Raw genomic sequence first — 17766 nt, 5'->3', positions numbered from 1 at the left:
GCATAATTGATTATTAATTAGTTTTCCAGCCCCTCTCTTCTCTTCAGAGGAGGGGGATAGGGCTGAAATTCCAAGATTCTAATCATGCCTTAGTGTTTGAAGACCAGCCACCATCCAGGATGCATCAGGCATCACCTCCTTAGAATAAATGATGCTCCTATCATCCAGAAAATCCCAAGGTTTTCAGGAACTCTGTGTTGGGGACTGGCATCAAAGACCAAATATTAGCAGGAACCAGGGCTTCCCAGGGGCTTCCCTTATAGCTCAGTTGCTAAAGAATCTGCCTGCATTGCAGGAGGCCTGGGTTCCATTGCTGAGTCCAGAAGATCCCCTGGAGGAGGAAATGGTGACCCATTCCAGTATTCTTGCCTGGAGAATCCCATGGACAGAGGAGCCTGGTGGGCTGCAGTTCATAGGGTTGCAAGAGTTGGATACAACTTAGTGACTAAACTGCCACCAGGACTTCCCTAGTGGCTCAGATGGTAAAAAACCTGCCTGCATCTTGGAAGGCCTGGGTTCAGTCCCTGGATCAGGAAGATCTCCTGGAGAAGGGAATGGCAACCCACTCCAGTATTCTTGCCTGGAGAATCCCATGGACAGAGGAACCTGGTGGGCTATGGTCTGTGGGGTTGCAAAGAGTTGGACATGACTGAGCATCTTTCACTCTCAGGGACAGAGACCAACATATGTATTTCTTATCGTTTTACAGTGATGATTTTTTTTTCTGAATTCTTTATCAAAGAAACAAGAAAAATGATTTTTTTTTGTTGTTAAAGAAATGTTTATTTATTTATTTTTTGCTGTGCTGCGTCTTCATTGCTTTGTGCAGGCTTTCTCTAGTTGTGAGCAAGGACCACTGTTTATTGCATTGCTCGGGCTTCTCACTGTGGTGGCTTCTTGAGTTGCAGAGCATGGGCTCTAGGCACACAGTAGTTGTGGCACGTGGGCATAGTTGCCCTGCAGCATGTGGAATCTTCCTGGACCAGGGATTGAACCTGTGTCTCCTGCATTGGCAGGTGGATTCTTATCCACTGTACCACCAGGGAAGTCCAACGACTGTTTTATAAGAAGAGTTATTTGGTTTTATAAAAGCATAATTGTGTTTCTCCCTTCCTGTTTAGGCTAATCATAAAGACTGAATTCTTGCCTACAAAATATCGAGGCTACATGCTCCCCTTGTCTCAGGTGAGTGAAGCCAAATTCTACCCAGTCTTCAGATTCCAGTTTTTCTCCTGGTCGGTTGATGGTCCTTTGATCAGCACACTCCTGGAACTTGGTACCAGCCAAAAAGCATTAGGAATGCTGGATCACAAAGGTCATTTCCAAGGCTTTTTGAGCCAGGACTTCTATCATCCATTAATCCACAGCAGGATTTAGAGCACAGTAACCCCTTCCCCAGGAAACAGTCCACTGGCTGGTTTCACTAGAATGACAGTCGCTCAGGAATGCATCTGGGATGAACATTCTCTCCCCATTGAGTCAGTGGAATCACACTCTCAGCACCCCTTCTAGAGTCTCCCTTGTGGACAATAGTGTCCATAACTGGCCTGTGCCTGTGAGCACTTTTGTAATATCCTCCTCCCAGCTGAGCCGTTTCCCCAGGTGAAAAGATGAGGATGTTTCCCACCCCTCCTCAGACTCCTGCTGGCTGCTGACTAGAGGTTTTGCATCCAGAAGCTCTATCAGTCTAGGTGCCCTTGTACCATCTTTGATGTCATCTTTATCCTAAAGCCCTAACTTTCAGAGGACCCAGGAAGGTGATGACCCTTCCCACCGAAAAATATATTAATATATTTGGCAATGAATAAAGCAGTAGGAGAATATTTACAATTAGACAACAACAATAAAAAATGTAGGCAACCAAATGCTAACTCTTTATATCCCTCCCAGCTTTCTGCTTATCTTTGTCAAGATAAATGCCCACACTTTCAATAGTTAGGGGTTGGGTTTTACATGGAATATTATTTAATAGACATGATCTGGTTCAGGCTCATCTGTGAACATTTTCTCTTCCATCTACTTCCATTGCTTTTGTCATGATCCCATGCCATGGCATTGTTTTATTTTCTCATTGCTGGTTTTATATTCCAGGTCTTTTGGGGTCATCTAATTGATGAATCCAATGGTTTCAGGTGGCTAATGGGTTGGCCAAAAAGTTCTTTTGGGTTTCCCATAATATCGCAAGGGAAAAACCAAACAAACTTTTTGATGTTTCTTTCCACCGCCCGCCCCCCCCCACAAATATTTATCTACAACGAAGAGCATCTTCTTACTACTGAGCCACCACAGAAGCCCTGGCAGCATCTAACAGCAAATCCTGTTGCCTTTACCTCCAAAATATGTGCCAAATCCATCAAACAGGAAATAAAATTTGTTTTCTTATCATTTCACCACTGAAATCCTTTTCAGTGCCGCATACGCTGTTGCCCGGTCTGCTACAGTGGCTTCTTACTGGCCTTCTTGCACATTGCCTCTTCGGAGAGATCATCCCTGATCACACAAGTCATTCTCACATTACTTCTTTCTTTCATAGCTCTTACCACTTTCTCAAATATTCTTGCTGTTTTAAAAATAGACTCCCTTGGTGATGAAATAGTTACCCTGTAAGTGGCCCCCCAAAAGGTCTTTTAAAATATTATCTTCTCGCCATCTCTGTGAGGTGGAACGGAGTTATCATCTATTCTTCATCTTCCACTGGGAAAATAATGCTCACAATAACACTCAGACATGTTTTAATTCCAAACTCATGAGGGTGGCTGCCATGCTCTTTGTTGATATGAAATAATCTCAAGATAAATTTTTCAGGACAGAAAGCAGTATTGAGAAATATTTATGCTATGTTACCATTTTAAGCAAAGAACGAAACATATCCTCATTAGCTTGTATATGTTTAGAACAGGAGAGGTTCTTGACATTGTACAGGAGACAGGGATCAAGACCATCCCCATGGAAAAGAAATGCAAAAAACCAAAATGGCTCTCTGAGGAGGCCTTACGAATAGCTGTGAAAAGAAGAGGAGTGAAAAGCAAAGGAGAAAAGGAAAGATGTAAGCATCTGAATGCAGAGTTCCAAAGAATAGCAAGAAGAGATAAGAATGCCTTCGTCAGGGATCAGTGAAAAAGAAATAGAGGAAAACAACAGAATGGGAAAGACTAGAGATCTCTTCAAGAAAATTAGAGATACCAAGGGAACATTTCATACAAAGATGGGCTCAATAAAGGACAGAAATGGTATGGACCTAACAGAAGCAGAAGATATTAAGAAGAGGTGGCAAGAATACACAGAAGAACTGTATAAAAAAGATCTTCTCGACCCAGATAATCACGATGGTGTGATCACTCATCTAGAGCCAGACATCCTGGAATAGGTCTAAGGTCAAGTGGGCCTTAGAAAACATCACTACGAACAAAGCTACTGGAGGTGATGGAATTCCAGTGAAGCTATTTCAAAACCTGAAGGATGATGCTGTGAAAGTGCTGCACTCAATATACCAGCAAATTTGGAAAACTCAGCAGTGGCCACAGGACTGGAAAAGGGCAGTCTTCATTCCCAATCCCAAAGAAAGGCAATGCCAAAGAATGCTCAAACTACCGCACAATTGCACTCATCTCACACACTAGTAAAGTAATGCTCAAAATTCTCCAAGCCAGGCTTCAGCAATACGTGAACCGTGAACTTCCAGATGTTCAAGCTGGTTTTAGAAAAGGCAGAGGAACCAGAGATCACATTGCCAACATCCGCTGGATCATGGAAAAGCAAGAGTTCCAGAAAAGCATCTACTTCTGCTTTATTGACTATGCCAAAGCCTTTGACTGTGTGGATCACAATACACTGTGGAAAATTCTGAAAGAGATGGGAATCCCAGACCACCTGACCTGCCTCTTGAGAAACCTATATGCAGGTCAGGAAGCAACAGTTAGAAGTGGGCATGGAGCAACAGATTGGTTCCAAATAGGAAAAGGAGTATGTCAAAGCTGTCTATTGTCACCCTGCTTATTTAACTTATATGCATAGTACATCATGAGAAAGGCTGGGCTGGAAGAAGCACAAGCTGGAATCAAGATTGCCGGGAGAAATATCAATAACCTCAGATATGCAGGTGACACCACCCTTATGGCAGAAAGTGAAGAAGAACTAAAGAGCCTCTTGTTGAAAGTGAAAGTGGAGAGTGAAAAAGTTGGCTTAAAGCTCAACATTCAGAAAACTAAGATCGTGGCATCTGGTCCCATCACTTCATGGGAAATAGATGGGGAAACAGTGGAAACAGTGGCAGATTTATTTTTTGGGGCTCCAAAATCACTGCAGATGGTGATTGCAGCCATGAAATGAAAAGACACTTACTCTTTGGAAGGAAAGTTATGACCAATCTAGATAGCATATTGAAAAGCAGAGACATTACTTCGCCAACAAAGGTCCATCTAGTCAAGGCTATGGTTTTTCCAGTGGTCATGTATGGATGTGAGAGTGGGACTGTGAAGAAAGCTGAGTGCCAAAGAATTGACGCTTTTGAACTGTGGTGTTGAAGAAGACTCTTGAGAGTCCCTTGGACTGCAAGGAGATCCAACCAGTCCATTCTAAAGGAAATCAGCCCTGGGTGTTCATTGGAAGGACTGATGCTGGAGCTGAAACTCCAGTACTTTGGCCACCTCATGCGAAGAGTTGACTCATTGGAAAAGACCATGATGCTGGGAGGGAATGAGGGCAGGAGGAGAAGGGGACGACAGAGGATAAGATGGCTGGATGGCATCACTGACTCAATAGACATGAGTTTGGGTGAACTCTGGGAGTTGGTGATGGACAGGGAGGCCTGCAATTCTGCAATTCATGGGGTCGCAAAGAGTTGGACAGGACTGAGTGACTGAACTGAGCTGAGAACGGCTTTGAAAGGATGGAAGAAACTGGTGATACTGGTTTCTTCTGAGAAGAGGAACTGGATGGAAGGAAACTGGGAGAAAAGAGGAATATATTCACAGTGCTCTCTTTTGTACCTTGAGTTACGAACCAGTGACTATATTGTTTAGTCAAGAAAAGAAAGTCTATGTCTTGGGCCTGAGGTGTTTTTAAACTTTGATGGCATTGCTGTCTCCCTGTCTTGCTGAGCCTCCTACCTGTAGACAAGCAAATGGAGTCGTGGAGAAGTGAATAACTTCGCCAATTCATCCAGTCCTGGAGGTGGTGCCGCTCCTCAAGCAAAGCCTCTGTCCCATCTCCTCCTCTTACAATGCAGGTCAGGGTGCTCCTGGAGTGGGGGTATGGAGTGCATTCAATCAGTTCAGTTCAGTTGCTCAGTCGTGTCTGACTCTACGACTCCATGGATTGCAGCACACTAGGCTTCCCTGTCCATTACCTACTCCCTGAGCTTACTCAAACTCATGTCCATCAAGTTGGTGATGCCATCCAACCATCTCATCCTCTGTCATTCCCTTCTCCTCCTGCCTTCAATCTTTCCCAGCATCAGGGTCTTTTCCAATGCATCAGTTCTTTGCATCAGGTGACCAAAGTATTAGAGTTTCTGCTTCAGCATCAGTCCTTCCAGTGAATATTCAGGACTGATTTCCTTTAGGATGGACTGGTTGGCTCTCCTTGCTGTCCAAGACACTCTCAAGAGTCTTCTCCAACAGCACAGTTCAAAAGCATCTATTCTTTGGAGCTCAGGTTTCTTTATAGTCCAATTCTCACATCCACATGTGACTATTGGAAAATAGGAGGGCTTTAACCTTCCTTCTCTGTCCCAGGTTTTCTGGCTGGCTGGATCCCTGCTCATCATTGGCTTGGCCTCCGTGGTCGTCCCCACCATCGGGTGGCGCTGGCTTATCCGCATTGCCTCCATCCCTGGCATCATCCTCATCATGGCCTTCAAGGTGACGAGGCTCGTGGGCTCCCTCTTGACCTTCCCTCTGGTTGGCCCATTGGCCTTCTTGGCCTGCAGAGATCTTTCTCACGCCGGGGACCTTTCTCCTTTATTTAAGTGTCTGTCTCTGTCGGTTTATGTGAAAAGGGTATTTTGGCAGATTTAATGCACAAGCCCAGTCACGAAGCTGTGAATGCAGGATATGTTTGGGGGAGATCAGGCAGGCAGTGAGTTGTAGAGTGAGGGGTGCTCGGGGGAGGCTGGCTGGAAAGACAGGCCTGTGTCCAGGTTACAAAGAGCCTGGAGGACCAGGGGCCCTGGTGGTGTGAAAGGGGTTGCGTGCTGGGGAACAGGTACTTGGTTATGTGCAGGCTGGTGGGAGGGAAGATGGAAAAGGTCAGAAAAGCAGTTCGAAACAATCAGATTAATCCTGGTGGGTGATGAGGATGACCTGAACTGCACTCTGGCCGGGGAATGGGGAAGAGGACACTGCTGGGGGAGATGTTTGCTGATGAAGAACCCACTGGTCTTCACTGGGGGAGGCACCAAGGGCAAGGGGCCCTTCAAGTTGATTTTCAAGGTCCTCATGTCAGTGGAAGGCTGTGCTGTTTTCTGAGTGTGGTGTTCAGAGTATGCCACTATCAGTGGGTCAAAGGCCTCTACAATTGGGGTGGTTCCTCTACTCGTGGTTCCTGCACTGTGGAGAGTTCTGGGGTTCCTGGGGAGGGCCTAGGTGATGGAGCAGTAGAAAGAGTAGAAAATCAGTAAAAAGTAAAGCAGTAGAAAGAGCCCTGAAAGGCAGCTCTTTACAGATCGGCTGTAAGAATTTCACTGTATTAAGTTGGTTGGGCCAAGCTGGTGTGAAGCTTAGCATGGATCCACTGTCATCCTAGATGGGACTATGATAAGGCGACGGCAGCTTTTTGTTCTAGCAGGACTGCGCTAGTGCGCCTGCTGTCTTGTTGCCGCAGAGCTTGCCACGTCCTTACCTTCTCTGGACACTGGGAGGGTGTAGCGTGTGGAACTGCGATGGTCGTATCTCTGGGGTCCACAGCAATTGCAGCTCTGATGTTCTTTGTCACCTATGCCCAGTTTATTCCTGAATCTGCGAGGTTCAATGTCTCCACCGGGAACACTCAGGCTGCCCTGGCTACACTGGAACGCATCGCCAAGATGAACCGCTCAGTCATGCCGGAGGGGAAGCTGGTGGAGCCCATCCTGGTGAGTCCTTCTCCAACCAGGGGTCACCAGAAATCCCCTTAGTGGTGGAAGGTGAGAGGGAAGGGGACCTGAGCCCTCCAGGGGCAGGACTAGGAAAAGAATGGAGGAGAATGAGCCTAAATCCAGCTCTACGTTGAGCCTGGTGGAGCCAAGTAATGCAATATCACTTTTTTTTTTTTCCAAATCTTATTGAAGTATAGTTGATTTACAATGTTGTGTTTAATTTCTGCTGTACAGCAAAGTGACTCAGTTATATATTATTTCATAATTCCTTTCCATTATGGTTTATCATAGGATATTGAATATAACTCCATGTGCTATACAGATGAGGCAGTCAACATCTGCTAATCCTGGATTTCCAATCCTCCTTGCCCACTGCCACCCCTCAACAACCACAAGGCTGTTCTTTATATTTGTCTGTTTCTGTTTCATAGATGAGTTCAATTGTGTCAGATTCCACATGTAAGTGATATACGATATTTGCCTTTGACTTAACTTCACTTAGCATAATAATGCCCAGGTCCATCCGTGCTGCTGCAAATGGCATTATTTCAGTATTTTTAATGGCTGAGTAGTAATCCACTGTGTGTGTGTATGTGTGTGTACATACATATTTATACCACATCTTCTTTATCCATTCATCTATCCGTGGACATTTGGGTTGTTTCCATATCTTGGCAATTGTAAATAGTGTTGCAATAAATTTTAGGGTGCATGTATCTCTTTGATTTATAATTTTGTCTAGATGTATGTCCAGGAATGGGATTGCTGGATCATATGGCAATTCTATTTTTAAAGTATTTTGAGGAACTTCCATACTAATTTCCTTAGTGGCCACACCAATTTACATTCCCACCAACAGTGTAAGAGGGTTCTCTTTTCTCCACATCCTTTCTGGCATTTATTACTTGTAGATTTTTTATTGATCGCTGTTCTGCCTGCCTGCCTGCCATGACTTTCCTCATCAACAAAATGGAAATAACAGTACCCGTCTTACAGAGCTAGTCACATGTTATCGCCACACTGTTTATAGCCAAGAGATTGTTTTATAATTTTATTTTCCTTGTATTGACCTTGTCCTACTGATATCAACTGTATAAACCTCATAAATGATTTTTTCAAAGCAAAATTTGGCATTTAAATTCTATTTTTAGGGTCATTATCTATCAAGAGTTATCGATGTTTTTTACTTTTTTATTGTTGTCAAACTCAATTTTTACAGTTCCTTTTTTGTCTCCCTCCCCTTTGTATTGGGTTAATTTGGTTTCTTATTTAATATGTACATGCTGGATCTGTGTGTGTTTAATTGGATATAAGAAGCATGGAACAGATCTAGCTTTGCCATATCCAAATAACTAACACTGATGTATTTTTATTGAATAATCCATCCCCTATGTATTTATATTTATTGCTGAATATTATGTTCTAAACAAGCTTCCCATGTGGTGCTAGTGGTAAAGAACCCACCTGCCAATGCAGGAGATTCAAGAGATGTGGGTTTGATCCCTGGGTCAGGAAGATCACCTTGAGAAGGAAGGAAATGGCAACCTGCTCCAGTACTCTTGCCTCGAGAATCCCAGAAGAGAAGAGCCTAGTGGGCTATGGGCCATAGGGTCACAGAGAGTTGGACACAACTGAAGCAACTTAGCCGGCATGTTCTAAATATTAGGTTTGTTCAAATATAAATGGGATTTATTATATACTAGGACATTAGTTGTTGGTCTATAGTATTTTATAATAAGTTTCATACTTACAAAGTATGTACTTGTTATCAAAGTTCTTTTTCAGAATTTTCCAAGCGATTTTCTCAGGCCTAGTTTCCATTGTCATTGCTGTTTTGTTCAGTCACTAGGTTGTGTCCGACTCTTTGTGACCCCATGGATTGCTGCACACTGGGCTCCCCTGTCCTTCACTGTCTCCCGGAGTTTGCTCAGACTCAGGTCCATTGAGTCAGGGATGCTATCTAACTATCTCATCCTCTGCAGCCCCCTTCTCCTTTTGCCTTCGATCTTTCCCAGCATCAGGGTTTTTTCCAATGAGTTGGCCCTTCACATCAGGTGGCTAAAGTATCGAAGCTTCAGCATCAGTCCTTCCAATGAATATTCAGGGTTGATTACCTTTACAATTGACTGATTTGATCTTGCAGTCCAAGGGACTCTTAAGAGTCTTCTCCAGCACCACATTTTGAAAACATCAATTATTTGGCATTCAGGCTTCTTTATGGTCCAATTCTCTTCCATACTTGACTACTGGAAAACCATAGCTTTGACAGTACAGACCTTTGCTGGCAAAGTGATGTCTCTGCTTTTTGATATGCTGTCTAGGTTTGTCATATCTTTCCTTCCAAGGAGCAAGCCTCTTTTAATTTCATGGCTACAGTCATCATCTGCAGTGATTTGGGAGCCCAAGAAAATAAAACCTGTCACTGCTTCCACTTTTTCCTCTTCTGTTTGCTGTGAAGTGATAGGACCAGATGCCATGATCTTATTTTTTTGAATATTGAGTTTTAAGTCACCTTTTTCACTTTCCTCTTTCACCTTCATCAAGAGGGTCTTTAGTTCCTCTTCACTTTCTCCCATTAGAGTGGTATCATCTGCATATCTGAGGTTGTTGATATATCTCCTGGCAGTCTTGATTCCAGCTTGTGATTTAACCAGCTCAATATTTCACGTGATGTTCTGTGTATATAAATTAAATAAGTTGGGTGACAATGTACTGCCTCGATGTACTCCTTCCCCAATTCTGAACCAGTCAGTTGTTCCAATATCTGGTTCTTAACTGTTGCTTCTTGACTCACATACGGGTTTCTCAGGAGACAGGTAAGCTGGTCTGGTATTCCCATCTTTTGAAGAATTTTCTACAGTTTTTTGTGATCCACACACTTAAAGGCTTTAATGTAGTCAATGAAGTATGCTGTAATTAGCAATGCAGTAATGTAGTCTGTAGTAAGTAATTAGTAAGTAATGTAGTCTGCTTTAATGAAGGAGAAGTAGATGTTTTTCTGGAATTCCCTGCTTTCTCTATGATCCAACAAATGTTGGCAATTTGAACTCTGCCTTTCTAAACCCAGCTTGTACATCTGGAATTTCTCAGTTCATATACTGCTGAAGCCTAGCTTGAAGGATTTTGAACATAACCTTGCTAGCATGTGAAATGAGCACAGCTATACAGTAGTTTGAACATTCTTTGGCATTGCCTCTTTTTGGAATTGGAATGAGAACTGACCTTTTTCAGTTCTGTGGCAAGTTTTCCAAATTTGCTGACATATTGAGTGCAGCACTTTCACAGCATCATCTTTTAGGATTTTAAATAGCTCGGCTGGTATTCCATCACCCCCACTAGCTTTGTTCATAGTGATACTTCCTATGGCCCACTTGGCTGCACACTCCAGGATGTCTGATTCTAGGTGAGTGGCCACATCATTGTGGTTATGAGTCATTAAGATCTTTTTTTGTATAGTTCTTTGTATTCTTGCTACCTTTTCTTAATCTCTTCTGCTTCTGTTAGGTTCTTACCATTCCTGTCCTTTATCATGCCCATCCTTGCATGAAATACTCCCTTGATACCTCCAATTTTCTTGAAGAGATGTCTAGTCTTTCCCATTCTGTTGTTTCCCTGTATTTCTTTGCATTTTTTGTTGAAGAAGGTTTTCTTATCTCTCCTTGCTATTTTCTGGAACTCTGCATTCATTTGGATGCATCTTTCCCTTTCTCCCTTGCATTTCACTTCTGTTTTCTCAGCTATTTGTAAAGCCACCTCAGACAACCACTTTGCCTTCTTGCATTTCTTTTTTTGGGGGATGGTTTTGGTCACTGCCTCCTGTACATTGTTACAAACCTGCATCCATAGTTCTTCAGGCACTGTCTACTATATCTAATCCTTTGAATCTATTCATCCCCTCCACTGTATAATCATAAAGGATTTGCTTTAGGTCATATCTGAAAAGCCTAGCAGTTTCCCCTACTTTCTTTAATTTAAGCCCGAATTTTGCAATAAGCAGTTCATGATCTGAGCCACAGTCAGCTCCTGGTCTTGTCTTTGCTGACTGTATAAAGCTTTTCCATCTTCAGCTGCAAAGAATATAATCAATCTGATTTCAGTATTGGCTATATGACAATGTCCATGTGTATAGTCATCCCTTGTGTTGTTGGAAAAGGGTATTTGCTGTGATGTGTGTTTTCTTGACAAAACTCTGTTAGCCTTTGCCTTGCTTCGTTTTATACACCAAGGCCAAACTTGCGTGTTACTCCAGGTATCTCTTGACTTTCTACTTTTGCGTTCCAATCCCCTATGCTGTTAATTTGTTTTTTTTTGGTGTTAGTTCTGGAAGGTCTTGCAGGTCTTCATAGAACTGTTCAACTTTAGCTTCTTCTGCATTAGTGGTTGGGGTATAGACTTGGATTACTGTGATGTTGAATGGTTTGCCTTGGAAATGAACCAAGTGAACCAACCAAAATTGAATGATTTTTTTTTTTTTAGAAGAACTTTAAAGTGAAGTGGGAGTGAAGATCTCTTTAAGACCCCATATTCATTTCCTCTGGATATATACCCAGAGGTGGGATTGCTGGATCATACGGCAGTTCTGTTTTTAATCTTCTGAGGACTGTCCATACCACTTTCCACAGTGGCTGCACCAATCTATGGCAGAGCCTGATCGTGAACCGGCTCTTCCTCCATGCCTCACATGGGTCCAGGGCAGCAACAGCTCTCCCCACTCACCTCTCCACATCTTACTCCCTCAGGCATTGTATGACCACGACAGAAAGGTGATGTCAAGGGTACAGGTCTTCTGTGTCCAGCACACAAGTCAGAGGTGGGCTTTTCTAGGTGTTCCTGACTTTCCCAGGACATCACTGATGACAAAAGCATTGTAATCTCACTGCCGCCTGACCTGGTGCTGGATGTGTTATGAGATAGAATGTGCTTGATAATAATGCAAAAATTAGAATTAAATGCCCCAAACTTCCTCACATTCAGTTTTCATTTGGTAAGGTGTTCTCCCTTTGCTTTGTGGAGTGTTTCCCCTAATTATTCCCGCTTGTGTAACAGGAACCTTGAACTTTCTTCCAAAGAATTAAGGATGCTTCTGTTATTTTAATTTATTTTCTGGATTTTGGAAATAATTCGTGGTTCACAGGTCAGGACCCTACTATTAGGCAGCTCTCTCCTACCTTTCTACCAAGATACTGGCAATTACATCTTATCATGCAAAGCATGGTGGGAAGACTAGTTGCTAGGCAACAAGGATTAAATGGAAGAAGCTATTATGCTTTGTAGAAATTGGCACATAATCTCTAACTGGCTGTGAAATTTTGATTGTCAATAGCATAAAAAATAAAATTGGGTTCAGAGAGAAAAAAATTTAGAGACAAAACCATGGACAGCTGAATGATCATGAGCGTCTGATTGTAGAGTTTTTTGATGTGGATAATTTTTTTTAAAGTCTTTATTGAATTTGTTACAGTATTGCTTTTGTTTTGTGTTTTGTTTGCTTTTTTTGGCCGTGAGGCCATGTGGGATCTTAGCTCCCCGGCCAGAGATCAAACCTGCACCTTCTGCATTGAAAAGCGAAGTCTTAATCACTGGACCATCAGGGAAAGTCTCTGACGTGTATTATTATTATTATTTTTTAACCCAGTAGTTGTTCCAGAACTGAGGAGCACTGAGGTCGACTTCTTTCCTCTTTCCTTTTTCCCTCCTCCCTCTCCCACCCCTCCTCCCTCTCCCACCCCTTCTCCTCCATCTCCTATCCCACTGGGTATTAATTCATTTGGGCTGCCATAATAAAATAGCATAGACTGGGTGTCTTAAACAACAAATATTATTTTCTCATAATTCTGGAGGCTAGATGTCCAATGTCAAGGTGTTGCAGAGCTGGTTTCTTCTGAGGCTCCTTTCCCTGGCGTTTTAGATGTCCATCTTCTCCCTGAATCTTCATGTCATCTTCCCTGTGTGTGTATTCTGACCTCATTTTGTAAGGACATCGGTCATATTGGATTACAATCCACCCTAATGACCTCATTTTAGCTCATTTAACTCTTTAAAGACCCCATCTCCATTCTCAGTCATCTCTACAACCGCCCCCTACCCTCCTTCCTCTTACATCCTTCTCTTTTCTCCCCCTTCCTTCTTTCCCCCATTCATTTCTCTTGACTTCAGCTTGCTGCCTCCATGCCTCATGCCCATTAAATGATCTTGTTCTTCTCCACGGTGGTCTATTGAGCAAGGCCTTGTGAATACAGAGCTGTAAGCAAGGGACCCTGCCTTCAAGTCTCCTAAATCTGGTTAGAGAGGTGAGACTTACATAGGAAAGTATCAATAACATAACAGAACCCAGATGCCTAGAACCAGGCGAGTGGTCCGGGCAGCAGGGTGTGGAGGATCAGAGCAGAGAGGTGACTGTGAGCCAGGTTGGCAGAGCCACCTGCAGGGAGAAGTGGGGCAGACATTGCACACTGAGAGGAGAGGCAGCCTTGGGGAGGAAAAAGGCCAGGCAGGAGGAATGGTGTGAGCTGAGACCAAAGGTAGAGATGAGCAGTGAATTCGGTCACATAGGTGGTTATTAGGATGCTGTGTGGAGGAGGCTGGGCAAGATGCTGTGGGTGGTGTAGCCTCTGCAGTTTCACTCCCAAGATGCTTTGGGGGCTGTCTGAGGAGGGGCCATTCCATGAAGAAGCTGAATAAGTCCACCCATTTGGGTTATATAGCCAAAGGTTCAGAACCAAATGACTTATTAGGATAAAATTTATGTTTATATATAACTTGGCTTTCTGAATCTCCAGTGATACTTGGGGAGGTGAGGGGACCATAGTTGTGTCTAAACCCAGGGGCCATGGCAGAGAGGCAGGTGGGAAAGACCCAGACGGGCTCTGTCTTCAAACAGCTATGTGATCTTAGGCAAGTCACTTACCCTTTCTGGGCCATATATTCTGTGTTGGAAAATATGAGGATAGGGCTGGATCAGAGGTTTTCCAAGATGAGTGACCAGAGTCCCGAGATATAAAGCAGATGAAAGTGGAGTGTCAGTTGCTCGAGTCCACCCCCAGTGAAATCTAGGAGCTGAGCCTGAAAGTCACGGAGGCAAAGGACCTCTGAGTTCTCTGGAAGCTGTTCCTGTGACAACAAGATCCAGGACTCCCAGACCACACATCTGGTCTCCCTGGTCAGGGGGCCAAGGGTGGGATGCTGTAATCCCAGGTGGATTTGTGAGAAAAGAGTAGTTGGTTTTCAGCTGAACACCCTCCACCTGAAATATTCCTAGCTTTACATAAGAATCCATTACTGCCTAATCCTGTATAACTCAGCCTTATTTTGATCCAAACATACTTAATAGGCACTGGCTATGGACAAGAACTTTTACTAAAGACACACAAAGAGATTGGACACTGTATCCTGTTTCCAAATTTAGGCCACTTGTTTTTTACATGAGTCTCACACTTTTTTAATATTAGGGTTTTTCATCTGAATGTTAAAAGAATCTCGATCAGTTTCATATTAGTTTTTGTATCCTCCTATTTTCTGTATTCTAGTCTACCTCTTACCAATACTGGTGAGAAGGAGAAGAGTGAAAGGGTTAGAATCTTAAATTCAGTGGGTCTTGGTACTTGCCAGCGGTAATAAAAAGTATGCAGAGACTGATTGAGACAAATGTGTTAAAGCCAGTATTTATGGGTTTGGGTGAAGGGAATTCAGGGAGTGGAATGGCTGTCTTTCTGTACTACATTCCCACATTGTTCTTGCTTTCTCTGATCTAAAATATTAGAGTCAACTTGGCCCATTCTTAACCCACTTAATCTGTCCTGTCTCCTCTTTTCACTACCCCAGGAAAAGAGAGGAAGATTTGCAGACTTATTGGATGCTAAATATTTACGGACCACGTTACAGATCTGGGTCATATGGTAAGAATGGCATTATTTCAAAATTAGGTTTAGGGAGGTTCAAGAGGGATGGGATATATGTATACTTACAGCTGATTCACACTGTTGTACAGCAGAAACTGATACAACATTGTAAAGCAATTATACTCTGATTAAAAAAAAAAAAAACTAGGTTCAAATAAACAAACATTTTCAGTGGGAGAAAGTCCACTGAAGTAAACTCTTCCTGAGTGCTCTGGGGAGAAAACACAAGGCAGACACCAGGAACGCCTTGTCTTTTTGCTTAACACCACAGACCAAAAAAATAGATATAAAATAACAATATAAAAAGAGAGAAAAAAATCCAAATCATCTGTAACCAGTTTTTAAAATTTTTTCAGTTGAGTTCTGTACTAACCTTTTGCAGCCTGGTCTCTTCCCTCATCACTTTCCAGGAACTGATCCTCTGAGGTCACTGAGAGTCATATTCAAAGGAATAGATTCAGTGGTTTTCTCTGTGCAAAGATTTTCTAAATAGGACACAAAAAGTACTAATGCTAAAAGAAAAGATTGATGAGTTTGCCTATACTAAATTAAGAGCCTGAAAAGTATGCCACCAACTGAGAAAAGAAATGTATAGTATATTATGTCCAACAAATTACATATACATGTTATATATATTATTAATATGTTACTGTTATATAACTTATTTCAACAAGAAAATCATACCTGACCTGGTGGAGAAATAGGCCAGAGACTTGAACAGCCACTTGACCAGAAATGTGTATCAAATAAATACATGAAAGCATGTTCAACCTTAAAGTCTCCTGGGAAATACAAATTAAAACCAAATGAGAAGCCATTACAAATCCACCTGAATGGCTAAGTTAAAAAAACTGTATCAAGCGTTGAAAGAAAGAAAGGGAAGTTGCTCAGTCATGTCCTGCTCTTTGCGACCCCATAGACTGTATCCGGAGAAGGCGATGGCACCCTGCTCCAGTACTCTTGCCTGGAAAATCCCATGGACAGAGGAGCCTGGTGGGCTGCAGTCCATGGGGTCGCGAAGAGTCAGAAACGACTGAGTGACTTCGCTTTCACTTTTCACTTTCACGCACTGGAGAAGGCAATGGCAACCCACTCCAGTGTTCTTGCCTGGAGAATCCCAGGGACGGGGGAGCCTGGTGGGCTGCTGTCTATGGGGTCGCACAGAGTTGGACACGACTGAAGTGACTTAGCAGTAGCAGCAGCAGACTCTAGCCTACCAGGCTGCTCTGTCCATGGGATTTTCCAGGCAAGAGTACTGGAGTGGGTTGCCATTTCCTTCTCCAGGAGATCTTCCCAATCAAGTGTTGGGAAGGATGTAATGTAAATAAAATTTTTATATACTGATGATTGGATTCAAGTTAGCATGACCACTTTGAAAAACTGGTTAACAATTTCTACTGTAGTTGAAAGTATGCATAACCTATAGCTCAGAAGTTTCACTCCTAGATTTATATTCAACAGAAATGCCAAGTAAAATAAAATAGCATTATTTTATTTGTAACAGCCCCAAACTAAAAACAACCCATATGCCCATCAACAGTATAATGGATAAATTGTGTTATATTTGAAAAATAGAATACCATACAACAATAAAAATGAGAAAACTCATGCTCTGCTTTCAACATGGCTGAATCTTACAAATGAGCAAAGCAAGTCAGACACAGAATGCATAATATATGCTTCCACTTATAGAAAGATTCAGAACAGTAGAAACTTGACAATAGTGTTTGAATTCAGGAAATTGGTTGTCTGCCTTTCCCAGATATAATCACTAAAAGTATGTTGACGTGTCTCCTTTTGAGACTTTTTAATTTTTAAAATACTCTCAGTATTTGGAAGTTAAGCAAAATTTAAAGCTACCTTAATAACAAGGTGATTATTGTCTTCTTTTTAAATATTTCAATATTTCATGATGAGAGTTTCCAAGCTCACAAGAGAGCAGAGAGGATACCATGATGAAGTCTGATTTACTTGCCACTTAGATCTGACAATCACAGATATTCACCCATTTGCTTTGGCTGTTTTTCCTGTTCTGAAGTATTTCCAAGTAGGCCCAACACTTCATGCCATTTCATCCCCAGGTACTTCATTAGGAGTCTCAACTACTTGAGGACATTTTCTTAGGTGATTTCAACCCTATAATCACACCAACAAGGTTAACAATTGTGGGACTGGCTGGTGGTCCATTGGCTAAGACTCTGCACTTCTAATGCAGGAAGCCTGGGCTTGATCCCTGGTCAGGGAACTAGATCCCATGTGTCGCAATTAAAGAGCCGCAACTAAAGATATCATTTACCACAACTAAGATCCGGTGCAGCCAAATAAATATGAAAAAATATTAACAATCATCACTAGTATCATGCAGTGTGCAGAATATATGTAATTTCCCCTAATTGTCCCCATATGTCTTTTACCTGTGGCTTTAATAACCATTTCCATAAAACAGGCATGAGTGGGGCTTCTAGGAGGCTGACTTTACTCTTTTTCTTCAGTTTGATATATGAACTTTTCTGTATGCTATGTTTATATTTAAATAAAATAAATTTTATTTTAAATATATAAAAATTTATATTTATTTTAAATATATAAAAATGTTTAAGACTAGACCAAAAATAAAAAAAAAAAAGAGAGAGAGATGAAGGAAATATAAAGCAAAAGTAAAAAACCTTGCATGGCTTCCTGACCTCCGAAAGGCAGAATTCTAAAGAGTACTCCCAAGATTTCCAACACCTGGTGATTTAATGAAACACTCACTTGACTGCGGGTGAAGGCAGCACATGGATGTCCTAAGTA

General features: G+C 42.3%; 1 protein-coding gene across 4 annotated transcripts in view; it reads left to right on the top strand.

Moving 5' to 3' along the window:
- SVOPL (SVOP like) overlaps positions 1-17766 on the top strand; it is a 106183-nt gene that overhangs the window by 33610 nt on the left and 54807 nt on the right. For all 4 annotated transcript variants that reach the window (XM_027968856.3, XM_027968855.3, XM_060415137.1 and 1 more), the window contains exons 7-10: positions 1122-1185; positions 5736-5861; positions 6944-7072; positions 14897-14970. In XM_027968856.3, coding sequence (XP_027824657.1) covers positions 1122-1185; positions 5736-5861; positions 6944-7072; positions 14897-14970 — 393 coding nt within the window. The remainder of the gene's footprint in view (positions 1-1121; positions 1186-5735; positions 5862-6943; positions 7073-14896; positions 14971-17766) is intronic.

The sequence above is a fragment of the Ovis aries genome, chromosome 4, assembly GCF_016772045.2.
Source record: "Ovis aries strain OAR_USU_Benz2616 breed Rambouillet chromosome 4, ARS-UI_Ramb_v3.0, whole genome shotgun sequence".
Taxonomy (NCBI): Eukaryota; Metazoa; Chordata; class Mammalia; order Artiodactyla; family Bovidae; genus Ovis; species Ovis aries.
This window is presented reverse-complemented; position numbering and strand designations above follow the sequence as displayed.